We start from the raw sequence: 16,753 nt of genomic DNA on the forward strand, positions 1-16,753 counted from the left end.
TTCTAATTTCACAATTTCTTTTCATTGTTCATGGCGGATATCTGGAAGCCCTAAAGTCTCCCTGAATGTAGTAGGCGCCTTCAGCAGCCGCTTGTGCCCCCTCCTGCCAGTAAAAGAGTCAGAGTCGCCTTTTTCTCGCCACCAGGCCGGTCGGAAGGCCTGCTTCCAGCTCAGCCAGGCCTCCGCGGCTGCGCCGTCGCGGTGCATTGTGGGCGGGGTAGTTTCCGCCGCGCTTATGGTTGCGTGGTGCGTGGTACGTGAGTGCTGCGGTGAGTGGTTGAATCAAGTGAACTTCGTTTGTGATAGATCCGTACACAGTAGGTGGTCCCCTCGTGGACCTCCCTTCCTTGCTTGTATCGCTGGCTCGGCTCAGCTCTCTGCCCCTTCCCCACCCCCATTTCCTTATTTGACGAGTTTGGCGGCCAGGGCCCCTAGACTCGGGCTTTCGCCTCTGCCCTGGCTGCCGGTGGGTCTGGGGTAGGGGGCTTCCGACTTTTCGCCCCTTCTGCAGCCTGGCTCCCGTGGGATCCGGCCCCTTTTCAAGGACAGTTGTGATCCACGTGAGTCAACTGGCCGGTCTTCTTTGTGCATTTTCCTCAGGTTCGCGGACTGGAATATAACAGGCAACAGAGGGTTCCTTCTCTGTCCCCTCGTCCTGGAACTTGCGACCAAGGTTGGATGTCCCCATATCCTTGTTTAATGGAGAGAACTCAACCAAGCTTCGTTGCTGCTAGCCCCAGAAGCATTTGATTTGTCTGTGAGAAGCTGAAAATCATCTTTTAGAAAGTTGCGCTTCGAATCTCCGCCCCCTACCCCCAAATCCCTTAATTATGCTATAGAAGTTGGGGCTTTTTGAACATCTCTCTCACAATCTGGTGCTGATTTAACTGCATAATGACTTTCTATTTCACTGGTATTCGAAGCTTTCCTAAACTTTGGAAGAGCAACCCATACCTTGGGCTAGGCCCAGGTCACTCTTCTCTCTCTCTCTTTCTCAAAGACTGTTATGGCATCAGGAACCAAGAGAAGTGGTTTTCTCTTAAAACCGTGTCTCCACAAAATGCCAAAGCAATGAATCTGCTGATTGCCAAAGCCAGATATGTCAGGAAAAAAGATGAGGGCAGTAATAAGCAAGTTTCTGCTGATTCTCCTCACATGTTTGCAGCTGGAGCGGCTAAGAAGAGATCGCAGATGAATCCTCTGAGTAAAGAGCACGTCTTGCCACCTGTGAAGAACATTTTTCAACTCCCGACAAAACCTTTGAATTCAGAGGAGTGGGATAAACTTAAGGAAGATTTCAAAGAAAAGGCTAACTTTGAAAATTGGATCATTTCACAGATGGTTAAATGCCATAGCTCTGTCGATGTGGCCAAATCTGTGCTGGCCTGGGTAGCTGCAAAAAACAATGGTATTATAGGCTATGATTTGCTGGTCAAGTATTTGTATCTCTGTGTTTTTCATAAGCAGACATCAGAAATTATTGATGTCTATGAAATCATGAAAGCCAGATACAAGCGTTTAGAATCTGGAGCGTACACTCTTCTCATCCGGGGATTAATCCATACAGACAGATGGAGAGAGGCCTTGCTGCTGTTAGAGGACATCAAAAAAGTCATGATTCCTTCAAAAAAGAACTATAGTGACTGTATCCAGGGAGCCCTCTTTCATCAAGATGTAAATGTAGCTTGGAATTTGTATCAGGAGTTGTTAGGTCATGATATTGTTCCTATGTTGGAAACATTAAAAGCCTTCTTTGATTTTGGAAAAGACATGAAAGATGATCAGTATTCAAACAAACTGCAAGACATTCTTTTGTATCTAAGAAATAATCAGCTATATCCTGGGGAGTCATTTGCACACAGTATAAAAACATGGTTTGAAAGGTAATTTTGATTTTTGTTTATATGTATATTTTTATTTTAATACCGTTACCTAAAACTAGCCTCCTCCTTTTTTTTTTTATTAGTTGCTGAGAATTACTGTAGTCAGATTATACTTTTTTCTGTCTCTTAGTAAGATTGTTTCCCCTTTAAGACAAAGTTTTCTTTCTCTTTAAAAAAGTAGCAGCGTAAATAAGTTGTGCTAATCTCTACTCATCACATAAAAAGGAAATTGAACACTTGTTTTTATGTATTTTTTCCTTTTAGAAGGATCATTTATTTTGTTTTCTGAGGTGTCTAGTATGATGTGAATATTTTCAAATAGCACTTGTGGCTGGAGTTCATAGCAAGAAAACTGGAGCTGTCTTTGGGTCATATTAGTATTTTCAGAAGTTCTTCTGAAAACTAGTAACTGGTATGATGTGCACATATATATTCTGTTTAATCTATGCATTTCACCAACTTGAGTAGTTAGAGGGGAGAGAGGAATCCTGCTCAAACCTGATATGTGTTAAAGAAGAAAATCTTCATCCTTCCTGTTTTTGATCATACCATCATTTGAGTGCTCTCTCCAAGGCTCTCCTTTGCTTTCCCTTTGCTTTTATTCATGTTACTGGCTGTGTGCGTGCTGATTTATTTCTTCAGTCTTTTGTTCTCTTATTTCTTTACCACTAATTGGCTTCAGGCTCTTTCCTACAGATTCATTCCTTTTGTCTCTGTTTTTCTCTTGCTTTTCTACTATATATTACCTTTACAGAGCTTTGAAGTAGCAATCATGCTTAATTATCTTTCTTAACACATTTATTGAATATCCACAGAGGAGCTAGGTTGTGAAAATCTTGGAATGCGAAGGATTTTGGATTTTAATATGTTATCAAGAGTGCTGGTCTTGGAGTAGTTTTTAAAAAGTAACTGCCAAAACAGTGAGAAAATAAGATTGGAGAGGAATTAAGATTTGAAGCAGGGAGATCTGTTTGGAGGCAATTGTAGGTTTGAATGAGGGATGATGAGATCTTGAATTAAGAACTGGGAAAGGAGAGAAGGCAGAATCAACAGGAATGGATGGTATTATCTGTAAGAGGAAAGAAGAAAGGATAAGTTGATTGAGCAAATAAATCAATAAGTAGTTTTGAATGCCTCCAATTTTAGACTTAGCACTGTGCATGTTCTGTGATGTAAGATCTATTATAATGGCATTCATGACCTAATTGGGAATACAATAGTAGACAGTTATCTCAGAGTGGTGTATAAAATGATAGTGTAAGAGAAGAAATTACTCTGGGCCAGGAACAATCTCTGGCATCTTTATGGAGAAAGTTAGAGTAAAATTTTTTTTTTTTTTGGCTGGGCAGTGCGTCATGCGGGATCACGACCCGTGCCCCCTGCATTGGGAGGGCAGAGTCTTAACCTCTGGACCGCCAGGGAAGTCCCTAGAGTTGAGTTTTGATTTAGAGGTCTGGGCTGCTTTCTGGGCAGGTCCTGTGAAGACAGATTTCGAGTTAAAGATGAGGGTCAGATGACGAGAGAAGCAAAGGGAAGGAGATCCAGAGTAGAGTACCATCAGTTACTTAGCCCCATCACAGTGTAAGCAACCACTCTTCTAATTGAACCGTTCTAGGGAAGTATCCTGAACTTCTCAGAGCTCTTTCCTACGGAGTTTCTAAATACAATGAATATCTTTCTGTTCAGTAGGGATTTGACCCTCTGGTGATTTGGTTTTGCAATCTTTTTTGTAGTGTTCCTGGAGAACAATGGAAAGGACAGTTCACCACAGTCCAGCAAAGGTAAAGGCCAATGTTTTATTTTTAATTTGTTCAATTCAGGTTTAGTAGGTTGTTGTTACTTATTTTTAAAAAATTTAAGAATACCTTAGAAACAGGATAATTAAGTTAGTTAGGATAGCCAAGAAAAAAGTCACGTTTTGCATTTGGAGAATTTGTAGTGCTCAAAATGTTTCTTTCAGTAGGTGCTGTAAGCCTAGTGTGACGCCTCCGAAATGTTTTTCCCTAGAGATTTGGGACCCAGTTGTGTTTTAGGAATGACTTTAAAAACTTTATCTGGGTGCCAGCCATCTACTCTTTTGGGTATTCTGGCACACTATTTTGTTACATTATCTGGATTACAAAAAGTGAGATGTGTATGATGATCACAGAGGTTATAATGTTCTTTTTTTAAACTACCTTCCAATTTCCTCATGTCCTAGAATTATTCATTGTAGAAAAAGTCCTTTTCCAGGACATTATTTAACACATTTAATTGTAATTACAGTGGTCAGTGTTTGGGCTGTGGAAAAACTGTAGAGTCTATTCACCTGAGTTCAGAAGAGTATGAATTTCTCAAGGAAAAAATCATGAGGGATGTGATAGATGGAGGTGACCAATACAAAAAGACGACACCTCAGGTGAGTCTGGAACAGGTCTTGTTGATTCCTGGATTGCTTGTCTTGGGCAGGGGTCGACAATTTTTTTCTGTAAAAGTCCAGATAGTAAGTATTTTAGACTTTGGGGTACGTGACGTCTCTGTTGCAGCTTTTCTACTCTGCTGTTGTAGTGAAAACAGCCACAAAAAATACATAAATGAATACAGTAAAACCGTATTCATGAAAATAAGTTGCGGGCTGGATTTGGCACACTGGCCATGGTTGCCAACCTTTAGGAGAGATTGCTTTCGCCTTTCATAGAATAATTGGGTTAGACTGTCATCCATTTATTGAAGTCAATCCTATTTTGTCTGCACACAAGTGCACTTAAGCCAAAAAGATAGATGCTTATTCTTTGTCTAGGTGCTTCCAGAAAACTGTTCAGTAAACTCCCATGAAAACATTATGGTTTCACAGAAGTTTTCTAGTCAAGAGAGTTTAAGGTAACTTGACAAAATTATTTCCAATTCTTCTTTTTATCGAATTTGATTCTCGAAGTCATTCTTAATAGCTTTATTTTGCTAATCTTCAGTACTTTATGTGGCTTTACTAAGATTAAGTTGAAGTAAAATGCTTTTACCTTGGGGAAAGGTTATCCTTGAGGAAAGGCTGCCTATCGTCTCACTGAATGCTTTTTCTTCAAGATACCAAATAAAAACGAGAAGCGAAAATTGTTCTGCCTTCTCACGTTGACTTAAAATTATCAGAAAATGCCCCTAATGTGAAGACTTTTAATCCTCAGAATAAAGTCAGAATCTGGTCCATGAAAACATTATCTTCATTTTATGGAATACCTTTTAGCTGACTTTATTGATAAAATTATAGTTAACATTTATTAAATGATCCTAAGAGCTTTATATTCATTATCTTATATCTTATTTAACCCTTACACTACCCTATAAGATACTATTTTATTTCTGTATTACGGATAGAGTGATTGAGACTTCAGGAGGTTAAATATACCCTAGGACGCTCCACTAGTAAAATCAAGGTCAGACTGACCCCAAAACTTTTGCCTTTATACTCTGCTGCCTCTCACTGAATGAAAATTCAATTCGTAGTTCTATATGTACTTGACAGCTGACTGGCTGTAGCAGCTCTTAATGCCTTAGGAATTTCTGCCAGCTAAAATGATTTCAACAAATTTCCTTTCTCTCATCCAATATCTGCTGAACACTTAATGTTTATCTTTGGAAGCAGGTGTTAAGATAGATGCAGGGTTGTGTAAATCATGCTGTTTGCTACCAAAGACTTTACATTTCTTTTGTGGGCTAATTGAACATTCTTCCCATCTTCCAACTTTTTATCTAATAAAATTTTCAACCTAAAGAAAAAGTTAAAAAATAGCACAAGGGACAGCTACATACTCTTTGTCACAGTAACCAGTTATTATTCCACATATGCTTTCTGTCTCTATGTGTGTTTTTATGAACCATTTAAAAGTGAGTTGGTAGACATGTTACCTTAAATATCTCAGCATGTATCTTCTTTTTTTGTTTGTTTTTGGCCATGCCGCCCACCTTGCGAGATCTCAGTTCCCCGACCAGGGATTGAACCCAGGCCACAGCAGTGAAAGCCTGGAGTCCTAACCACTGGACCACCAGGGAACTCCCTGTATCTAAGAATAAGAACATTCTATGTAATTAAATGCTATTATCACATTTAAGACCCTTCACATTAATTCAGTGTCATTTAATAAAAACTGCACATTCAAAAATTCCCAGTTGTTCCCCCAAAATCTATTTTATAACTTTTTTCTTCTGACCCAGGATTGAATCAAGAGTCACTCGTTGCTTTTGGTTGTTATATCTCTCTAAATCCAGAGCAGCGCCTCCCCCCCAACCCTGCCTGTTTTTGTTTTTATGACATTGATTTTTTTTGAAAAGTCTGGGTGGTTTGTCTTGTTCAGGGCTTCTCAAACTTTGTAACTCAGAGTCACTTGAGTATCTGTTTAAAATGCAAATTATGACTCACTTGTCCAGAGTGGGGTCTGAGATTCTGTATTTCGAACAAGCTCCCAGGTGATGGGATTCTGGTCTTTGGACCACTTTTGAGTAGCAAGACTGTGGACTAATTGTCTGATGGCTTTCTCTTCATTAATTCAGTGTAAAAGCTTTTGGGGTATGTTACACAGGCAATGCTGTGTGCTTCTTACTGCATCAGAGCAGTCACATATCAGGTTGCTCTCTGTTGCTGATGCTAAGTTTGATCACTTGATTAAGAGGGTGATTGCCAGATGTCTCCACTGTAAAGGTGCAGTTTTTCCCTTTATAATTTCGCTTTGTAATTAAAAATTAAGTAATCTGTGGAGTAATACTTCAAGACTATGCAGATATCCTGTCACCCATTAACTCTTCACCCAGTGTTTTTCACATGACGGAGATGAACTCTGCCTTCAGGATGGTGCAAAGTGATGATTTTCTAGTTCTTTTTTTTTTTTTTTTTTTTAGATGAACTGTGTTAGACTCCATTACCATCATTATTCTTTTTGATGCTCGAATTGTCCCAAATTTGGCCTGTGGGAACCCCTGCCAAGCCAGCTCCTGTGTGTCTTTGACATCCTCCTAGCAAACCCGCCCCCCAATCATTTTTTGAGCATTTCTGTGCTTTCTGGCACAAGATGTCCCAGGTTTTCACCTTGAATTGCTCCTGCCCCAGTCGTGGAATCACTAGTTGAATACTTTTGTTTAAGACTCTTAACGGCTAAACATTGCCATAATTTCTTCTTAATGATTCCTTCTGACTGTAATTCTAGACTAATAGAAGGAAGATTTGTTAGTTTTCTCTGCTGACAAAGATTTAGAACCCAGAGCAAACCTTCCCCTCGGAGAATGTTATACTGCAGGAGGAGTTTCAGGCTCCAGACTGGTGAGAATAGCAAAGAGTAGTCATACATTTAATTACCATAATTCACAAAGCAACTGAATATATTCACAGAAGGATTGGGACATTTTATGACAAGGGAAATTGTCTCCTTTTCTCTTTCCAGGTGTTCTCCCCTTTCCTCGCTGCAGCTCCCCAATTCTGTATCCCATTTTTGTGTCATCTGCCTTTCACCTTTAAGCTATAGATTTAACATAATAATAACATTGCGACCATTTATGGAATGATTACCCTATGTCAGGCACTTCTAGGCCTGTTACACTCACAGCACTCAACAATCTTGAAAGGATATCACCAATTTGAAGATGGGGAAGCTCAGGATGAGAACCATATCCATGGTTAACAGGCAGTGAAAGAAGGCATATGGCTGGATTGGTTCAGGGTTTAGCTTTGGTAATATTGGTGAAGCAGAAGGGGCAGAGATGGATCCAGAGCATTTCTGGTAGATTGAAGTAGAACCAACTCTTTTTGGAACTAGAGGAAACTGCCGCAGACCGGCTGCAGAAAGCTAGAAGTTCCTGGTGGTGAGGGGTAAGGAACTGAAAAGCACCAGTATGGGGTCAGAAGGGCCAAGACAACTGATGGTTGCAAGGCAAGTTTATTCAAAGAGCATGAATGTATATATAGGTTTAGTACGGAACGAATACCAGACAACAAATCAGCAAACCTTGTATTTCCACATAATTCTGTTGCCACTATCTATGCGCCATTATCTATGCGCCATTATCTATGCACCATTATCTATGCACCACTATCTATGCACCACTATCTATGCACCACTATCTATGCATCACTATCTATGCATCACTATCTATGCATCACTATCTATGCATCACTATCTATGCGTCAGCATGCCTTATGGGCCATTCTTTGGAGATACAGACTTCCCCCTCAGGGCAGCATGTCCTTCTTCTGGGGAACAACCAGGGGCTCTTAGATCCAGAGCAGGCACCTGGAACGAAACTGGCCGCAAGCCATTTTCCTTTTTTACGCTCAATACCGCAGCGTCAGGAGTGCATACCAAGAAAGAGACAAGCAGTTCTCCGGAAAGCAGAAAGCTGAATAAGCTTACAGCTTGGGGGCCACCACATTTCCCCCTTTTTTATTATTTTTTTAAAGCTTGATAATGTAGTTTTAAGCCATGAACATCCTGACGCAAGACAGTGAAGCGCCCCATTATAAATCTAACAATACAAGGTAATAAACCGATCACCAATAAAAGTAGTACACCAATTGATATCAGGCCTGAGAGCCCTCCATGAATCCATTGTATCGGATTTAGCCCTTGTAGTTGATCTAATAATCCTTGAATCAAATTCTGGGGTCCATCTTCGTCCAGGTGGGCCTCTTGAATAGCTTGTATTTCGGCATTTAACTTTTGAATATCAAGGCTAATGTGTCCATCAGTCCATACACTTAATATATGCATTTTTACTTTTTCCCAATCCCATTGTGAATCATTATATAAATGTTGAGTTACACAAATCCAGGTATATTTGGCATGACAAATCAAACGCATTTTTAATTTTAAAGCCATAACTTGATCCCCTATTCCTATTAGAACATTTTTTAATTCATCTACTTCCGTTTTTAGTTGGGTATCAATATGACTTTGTAGGGCTAATGCTACACTAGTATTTTTAGATAACTGATTAACATAATGAGCCTGGTGAATAGTTTGTGAAAGAGCAATCCCAGCAGTGGCCGCAGTAGCAGTTAAAGCTGCTAAGGCTAGGATTGCACATATTAGAACACCTATAAATCTCTTTGGTCGTTTTAATGCTTCAGTCAGTTCCAGCCAGGCTTGCATGCCAGTGTTATGATACCATGGTTCAGACAAATTAACAGGTAACATTATATAAGAAGGTTGCTTCATAATCATAACAGATGCAGATCCTTTAACGGGCAAAACACAACTACTAAAGATACAATTAACACAAGTAATATTATAACCCATAGGATTCATAGTGTTTTCTACAATTAAATCTCCAATCAATAAAGCATAAGGAGGAGCGACGCAAGTAATCACCGGTCTATAAGAAAAGGATAAGGCAAGTTTCCAGAATTCCCATTGTTTGTAAAAAACAAGGCTGTTATTATTAACGGGGACAGAAGAAACTAGTATGGTGCCATTATCATAATCTAAAGTACACCAGACAGAGGCTTTAGTCCATGTATCATTACAAACAGGAAAATCAAACTGCGGGAATTCAGAAGCCATAAAAGCAGGAAATTGTAGTCCTGTGACAGTCTTTACGACCGTAATTTGATGTCCAGCTAATAACGTCCCTTGATTACCTATGGTAGTTTCAATACGCAAATAATGTCCAGTATCTTCAATCCTCAAGCGATATATGCATAGAGAATGATCCAACGAAGTATTAGAAGCAAGCTTAGTTACTCTAGCATTCATGTGAATGGGAACGTTATCCTTATACCAAAATACAAAGGTGGATAAATCTTCTCGTCTAGGAACAGTCAAGTAATTTGATTTCGATCTCCCCTCGCCTCCCTGACAAGTTGTCTCCTACTCCGTCGCCGCATTCTTCTCGTCCGCCGGGGGAACCGGTTGGGGTGTGCTGTGGTCTATTGCGAGAGCCTCAGGCGACGCATTCTTCGAGTCAGGGTGTTTATTGGTGATGGCATGATAATGTCGAACCAAGCGCTCCGGGAGCCACCGCGGAGAGTCTGCCTCCCTAGGGAAAACACAAACATGGCCTCGGCCCCATACTAAAACAGGGTCTGGTCCATGCCAAAGGTTAGTCATGGGATCTTTCCATTTAACAAGCACTTTTTCAGGAGGGGTTCCAGAAAGACCTGTAAACAATCGTTCATAAGGCGTGTGACTAAATGCATCTAAAGTTAAAAAATTTAAAATAAATAAAGCATGATTAAGCATAATCTGAGGAGATCTATCATATTCCCCCTTTTTTATTTTTTGTAATGTAATTTTTAATTGTTGGTTGGCACGTTCTACAATACCTTGACCCTGAGGATTGTAGGGAATGCCTGTTTTATGTGAAATATGGAAAGTTGCACAAAAATTGGCAAAAGCTTTACTCGTATATCCTGGAGCATTATCTGTTTTTAAAGCTTTAGGAATTCCCATAGATGCAAAACAATGAAATAAATGAGTAATTACATATTTAGTAGATTCCCCAGCCAAAGGCGTAGCACATATAAAATTAGAGTAAGTATCAACAGTTACATGAACAAATTGTAATTTACCAAAAGAGGGAATATGAGTAACATCCATTTGCCAAAGATGATGAGGGAGTAAACCCCGAGGATTGACTCCAAATTGTGGAACAGGAAGGTGGGGTAAACATTTAGAGCAGGACTTAACAATGTATCGGGCTGTTTCTCTAGAAATAGAGAATTGTTTTTGAAGCATAGCAGCAGATTGATGATGTAAATTATGTGATTGAGTAGCAAGATCCTGAGGTTGAGATAAACTTAAGCCTATAATCTTTGTATTTTCGTCAGCCAATTGATTTCCCAAAGACAATGGGCCAGGGAGACCTGAATGGGCTCGAATATGTAATATGGCTACAGGAAACTCATGCTGACGAATAATCTTTTGTAGTTGAAAGAAAGTCTGAAACAATTGAGAATCAACAGTATTGCCAATTATAGCAGTTTCTATGTTACGCAAAATAGTAACCAAATAATGGCTATCTGTATAGAGATTAAAAGAACAATGTGAAAAGATTTGAAAAGTCAAGGAAATCGCATGTAATTCAACTCGTTGGGCAGAGGTATGATCTGTTTGTTCTTTATGAAGTAAGTCATCAGAAATAACCACAGCGATGCCATTGGCAGAACCATCAGTAAAAACATTTGGGGCATTGAGAATAGGAGTTGAACAGATAGTTTTAGGAAAAATAAATAGATGTTGAGTAGCAAAACGAAGGAGCTTATTAGAAGGATAATGATTATCAATAATTCCTGAATATCCAGCAAAAGCAAGAGCCCAAAAATCAGAGACAAATAATAGCCAAGAATATTGATAAGTAGTATAAGGTATAATAATAGAATTTGGTTCATATCCTACCAACTGAATATTTCTTCTACGACCCAATTGAACAAGGGTTGCTATTAACTCATAATAAGGTGTAATGACTTTATTAGGCGTATTTTTCATATGAATCCATTCAAGAATTCCTGTTTCTTGCCATAATAAGGCGGTAGGGGTATGTGACGTAGCACAGATTATTAATAGTATAGGTAAAGAAGGCTCAATTCTAGTTAGCTGAGCAGATTGTATTGCTTTGTTTACAAGCTTGAGTGCTTGTTGAGCTTCAGAAGTTAAAATACGAGGGGAAGAAGGATCAGGACTTCCCTTTAGGATATTAAAAAGAGGCTGTAACTGACCCGTAGTTAATTTTAAAGAAGGTCGCAGCCAATTAATATCTCCTAATAACTTTTGAAAATCATTTAAAGTTTTAAGAACGTCAGTCCGTATCTCTATCTTCTGAGGTGTAATATTTTAATTTGTGATATACTTACCAAGATATGAGAAAGGTGGGTTCATCTGTACTTTGTCAGCAGCAATGACTAGTCCTGATCGTGACAAATGACTTTGAAGGGAATTATAAGCCTTAAGTAAAATATGTTTATCAGAATAAGCAAGTAATAAGTCATCCATATAATGAATAAAATATATCTGAGGGAACTGTTTACGAACAGGGGCAATAACTTGAGCTACAAACTGTTGACATAAAGTAGGACTATTAGCCATACCCTGAGGCAGCATTTTCCATTGATAACGTTGCATAGGTTCTGTAAAATTTAAAGAGGGTAAGCTAAAAGCAAATCGCAACTTATCAGCCGGAAATAGAGGAATAGTAAAAAAGCAATCCTTAAGATCAATAATAATAATCATATAATTTTTAGGTATGGCTGCAGGAGAAGGCAAACCTGGTTGCAGAGCTCCCATAATTACCATAGTTTGATTAACAGCACGTAAATCTTGCAATAAACGATATTTTCCCGATTTTTTCTTTATAACAAATATAGGAGTATTCCAAGGGCTATTAGACTTTTCTAGTCTGCCCAAAGCAAGCTGTTCATTAATTATATTATGAGCCGCCATTAATTTCTCCTTAGAAAGGGGCCATTGGTCCACCCAGACAGGATTATCAGAAATCCAAGTTATAGGGTCAGCATGTGGTGGAGGAGAATCCAAGGCCCCTAGAAAAAACCCAAGCCTGTTTTATCCCGTTTATTATCAGTCTGTAAGGGTAATTTATTTCCCTGTTGATTTTTTCCCAAACCATTCCTAGGATCATAACCTTGATTTAACAATATATTAGTTACAGTAGGGTTGGGACTAAGCAATAGGATTCCCATTTGTTGCAATATATCTCTTCCCCAAAGGTTAACTGGCAATCCGGGCAATACGTAGGGTTTGAATATTCCTTGATTACCTTCAGCATCCTGCCAATGTAGGTATTGCGAACTTTGTTGTGGAGAATTAGATTGGCCAATACCTTGCAACTGTGTAATGGTTTGGTGCACGGGCCAATTTTTTGGCCAATGTATAAACGAAATAACAGAAACATCAGCACCAGTATCTAATAACCCAGAAAAAGGCCTTCCATTTATTTTTAATACCAATTGTGGTCTTTCCCTACCAATTTGTTGAATCCAATAAACTGCATCAGAGGAACCGAAAGCCCCAGTTCCTCTTTTGTTATGTTGTAAAATTTTTCCTTCTGGTATGAATGGAATTAATAGAAGCTGAGCTATTCGCATACCGGGTGTGATAAGAAAAGATCCTTTTGATGTTTGAACCATAACCTTTAATTCCCCTTCATAATCAGCATCAATCACCCCAGGAATAATAGTTAAGCCTTTCATAGACATACTACTTCTTCCAAGGATTATACCAACCGTTCCCTGGGGTAAAGGCCCAAAAGTTCCCGTAGGAAGGGCTTGGGGTCCCATATCCGAGGTTAATAAGAATTGGGTGGAGGCACAGAGGTCCAGTCCTGCACTATTTGGCGTGGCCCTTTGAAGGGAGGAGATTCCATTCCCTGAGGAACAAAGGTCTGAGCTGGAGGCGGTGGAGCAGGTTGTGAGGGGATTATTGACATTGCTCCAATTGTTTGATGGGGCCGGAGCAGGCCCCTCCGGAAGTTTCCCGACAAGGGAGTTCCATCTTTATGAGTCACTGATCAACATTCTTTAGCCCAATGCCGTCCTCTTTGGCATCGGGGACAAATTGTGGGAGGAGGAGATTTACCTTGAGGCACAGAATTTACGATAGGCATATTAGGAGTATCAACAGTACAATTTTTTGCAAAATGACCTGGCTTCCCACATTTAAAACAGTTTTTACTTTTAGCATTTGGGCCAAATCCTGCCTTAGTTAGGGCTGCAGTTATAGCTGCTCCCTGTAAGTAAGATGATCCAATATCAGAACAAACTCGAATATAATCCTCTAAATTTCCTTTCCTTTTCCATGGACGTATAGCTGCTTGACAAATATTATTAGCATTTTCGAAAGCCAATTGTTTGACGATAATTGCTCCAGAAGGACCATCAGAAATAATTCTATTAACAGCCTGTAATAATCTAGCCACAAAATCAGCATAAGGTTCATCTGCCCCTTGCCTTATTTTAGCAAGGTCTTCAGTCCTAGTGGAGGCAGGTAAATGTTTCCATGCATGTAGAGCTATATGATTGATCTGAGCATAAGCCACAAAAGGGAAAGCTAATTGATCCTGTAATAACTGATGTTGTCCTTCACCAATCAACATCTCATAATTTACTAGCACATTATGTGCAGTATTTCTTTCAGCTTGTTCAGCAGCCTTTTCATAATATTCTGATTTCCAAAGTAAATAGTCGCCACCAGTGAGACAAGCACGAGCAATAGATTTCCAGTCTGCTGGAGGCAATGCTTCTGTTGCAATAGTATCCAACATAGTAATAGTGAAAGGGGCTGTAGGCCCATATTGTGCACAGGCTGCTTTTAAATCTTTCAAAACCTTAAAGGAGAGAGGCTGATATTCCCGATTATTTTGTTGTGGATTTTGAGGATTGGGTCGTTCCACCACCGGGCAGCAGAATAAAGGATCCTCCCCTCTATTAAGAGCTCCCCGTACTGCTTGTTGTAAAGGACTAAGCTTAGGAGGGATAGGGACAGAGACATGTAATTGCTGTAACCGCGGAAGAATATTTTCATCAGGATATTTTTCAGCCTCATATTTGGCTTCTTCACCCGCTAAATCAAAAGAAAAGTCATCATCATCAAGTGAATTAACACTCTTTATCCTCGGTGGCAACGGAGGAGCAGTATCTACTGCAGCAATATGTTCTACAGATTTAGCTGTTAATTTTGGAACTGAATCATAAATTGGATTAAAACAATCTCTTATTAAATTCCACAAGCTAAAAATGGAAACTGAAACAGAAGATGGTCCATGAGCTTCATGATATTTAGATAATTCATCTCCTACACGAGTCCAAATTGCTAAGTCCACTGATCCTCCTTCAGGGAACCAAGGACAAGCATCATATATTAATTGCAAAAATTCCAGAAGTTGTGAGGTAGTTACCTTAGTTCCACGGGCTTTTAACATTGAAAGCAAAACCTGAGCAAATAAATCACGCTCCTTAGAGCCCTTTTGTCCCATATTATTTTACTTCTAACTCTTTCTCGAGTTACCGTCCTAAAAACGAAATTATTTCTTGTGGCCACACTATCTCACTCGAGAGTTCTACTTACCTGAAATCTTCCGAAATGCCTCACGCACTCAGGTCCCTGTTCGGGCGCCACTTGCCGCAGACCGGCTGCAGAAAGCTAGAAGTTCCTGGTGGTGAGGGGTAAGGAACTGAAAAGCACCAGTATGGGGTCAGAAGGGCCAAGACAACTGATGGTTGCAAGGCAAGTTTATTCAAAGAGCATGAATGTATATATAGGTTTAGTACGGAACGAATACCAGACAACAAATCAGCAAACCTTGTATTTCCACATAATTCTGTTGCCACTATCTATGCGCCATTATCTATGCACCATTATCTATGCACCACTATCTATGCACCACTATCTATGCATCACTATCTATGCATCACTATCTATGCGTCAGCATGCCTTATGGGCCATTCTTTGGAGATACAGACTTCCCCCTCAGGGCAGCACGTCCTTCTTCTGGGGAACAACCAGGGGCTCTTAGATCCAGAGCAGGCACCTGGAACGAAACTGGCCGCAAGCCATTTTCCTTTTTTACGCTCAATACCGCAGCGTCAGGAGTGCATACCAAGAAAGAGACAAGCAGTTCTCCGGAAAGCAGAAAGCTGAATAAGCTTACAGCTTGGGGGCCACCACAGGAAACAAATTAAGAATAGTGGATAAGTTAAGTGTGTAGGGTACAGCAAAGAGTTTTTCTCTGAAGAGCCGGAGAATTTTCAAATTGGTCATTTGAAAGTGAGAGAATGTTTGATAGTCTGAGAGCGCTTAAGGACAATTTTAAGCCTTGGAAGTTTGGGTTATTTGTGGGAGAACTGAAGAGAGTATCGCTGGGTGGTGCTGAAGTCCCAACAACTACACTTGTAAGGGCATTGATCTGTGAGCCATTTTCAGCAGTCCTGGGCCATCTAGGTAGAGAGAAGGCAGCTGGATGGGATGGGATGAGATTTTGCTAGGGTGGTACCATCGAGGGAAAAGGGAAGACAGGAGTTGAGGGTGTAGGTGAGAGGGTGGCTTAATTAACAGACCATGAGATCAAGGTTGGTAGAAGGAAGTAAAGATGAGTAGGAGCTCACAGATTAGGAGACAAGGGAGATAAAAGTGGACCGGAATCTCACTGAGGTTGGAGAGCAAGCATAAAGGGAGTGAGAGTGATTAGTGTCTATTAGCGATTCGATTTGAGAGACGGAGGGCTCTGGAGTGGTGACAAAATCCAGGGTATGAGAGTTAAGCAGATGAAGAAACTGAGAGCCTAAATTGCTAGGTGGTCATCCGCAGAGCTAATTAGAGTGTCCATATGATAATTTTTAAAAATAATAACTGCAACCACATTATGGAATGCTTACCAACTGCTGGGCTGGTGATGAAGTCTGTGAGTCCGGTGCCAAATTCTTAATAAACGTACAGATGCCTGGGACAACACAAGGTGATAGCAAAGAGGAGTCAGCAAACTATGGCCCACAGACCAAGTCCACCCTTCCACTTTAAAAAAAAAAATTTATTTATTTATTTATTTATTTTGGCTGTGCCGGGTCTTAGCTGCAGCATGTGGGATCTTTGTTGCAACATGTGGGATCTTTTAGTTGCAGCATATGGACTTCTTAGTTGTGGCATATGGGCTCTTAGTTGCGGTGTGCATGCAGGATCTAGTTCACCGACCAGGGATCGAACCCGGGCCCCCTGCATTGGGAGCGTGGAGTCTTACCTGCTGGACCACCAGGGAAGTCCCTCTACCAATTGTTTTTGTAAATAAAGTTTTATTGGAACACAGCTACAGTCACTCATTTATATTCGGGCATGCCTCGTTTTATTGCACTTTGCTTTATTGTGTTTTTTAAGAAATTGAAGGTTTGTGGCAGCAGTGCGTTGAGCAAG

At 40.1% G+C, this 16,753-nt stretch overlaps 1 protein-coding gene across 3 annotated transcripts in view; it reads left to right on the plus strand.

The window, feature by feature from the left end:
• The first annotated feature begins 215 nt into the window (after positions 1 to 215).
• Positions 216 to 16,753, plus strand: part of PRORP (protein only RNase P catalytic subunit) — a 126,954-nt gene continuing 110,416 nt past the window's right edge. Inside the window, exons 1-4 of one of the 3 annotated variants that reach the window (XM_059914105.1) lie at positions 216 to 269; positions 601 to 1,883; positions 3,617 to 3,664; positions 4,149 to 4,281. In XM_059914105.1, the coding sequence (XP_059770088.1) occupies positions 895 to 1,883; positions 3,617 to 3,664; positions 4,149 to 4,281 (1,170 nt within the window). In that variant the 5' untranslated portion in view covers positions 216 to 269; positions 601 to 894. Of the gene's footprint in view, positions 1,884 to 3,616; positions 3,665 to 4,148; positions 4,282 to 16,753 lie in introns of all 3 variants that reach the window. The other 2 variants (XM_059914106.1, XM_059914108.1) reach the window with 2 other exon arrangements.

Source organism: Balaenoptera ricei, chromosome 2 (assembly GCF_028023285.1).
Source record: "Balaenoptera ricei isolate mBalRic1 chromosome 2, mBalRic1.hap2, whole genome shotgun sequence".
NCBI lineage: Eukaryota > Metazoa > Chordata > Mammalia > Artiodactyla > Balaenopteridae > Balaenoptera > Balaenoptera ricei.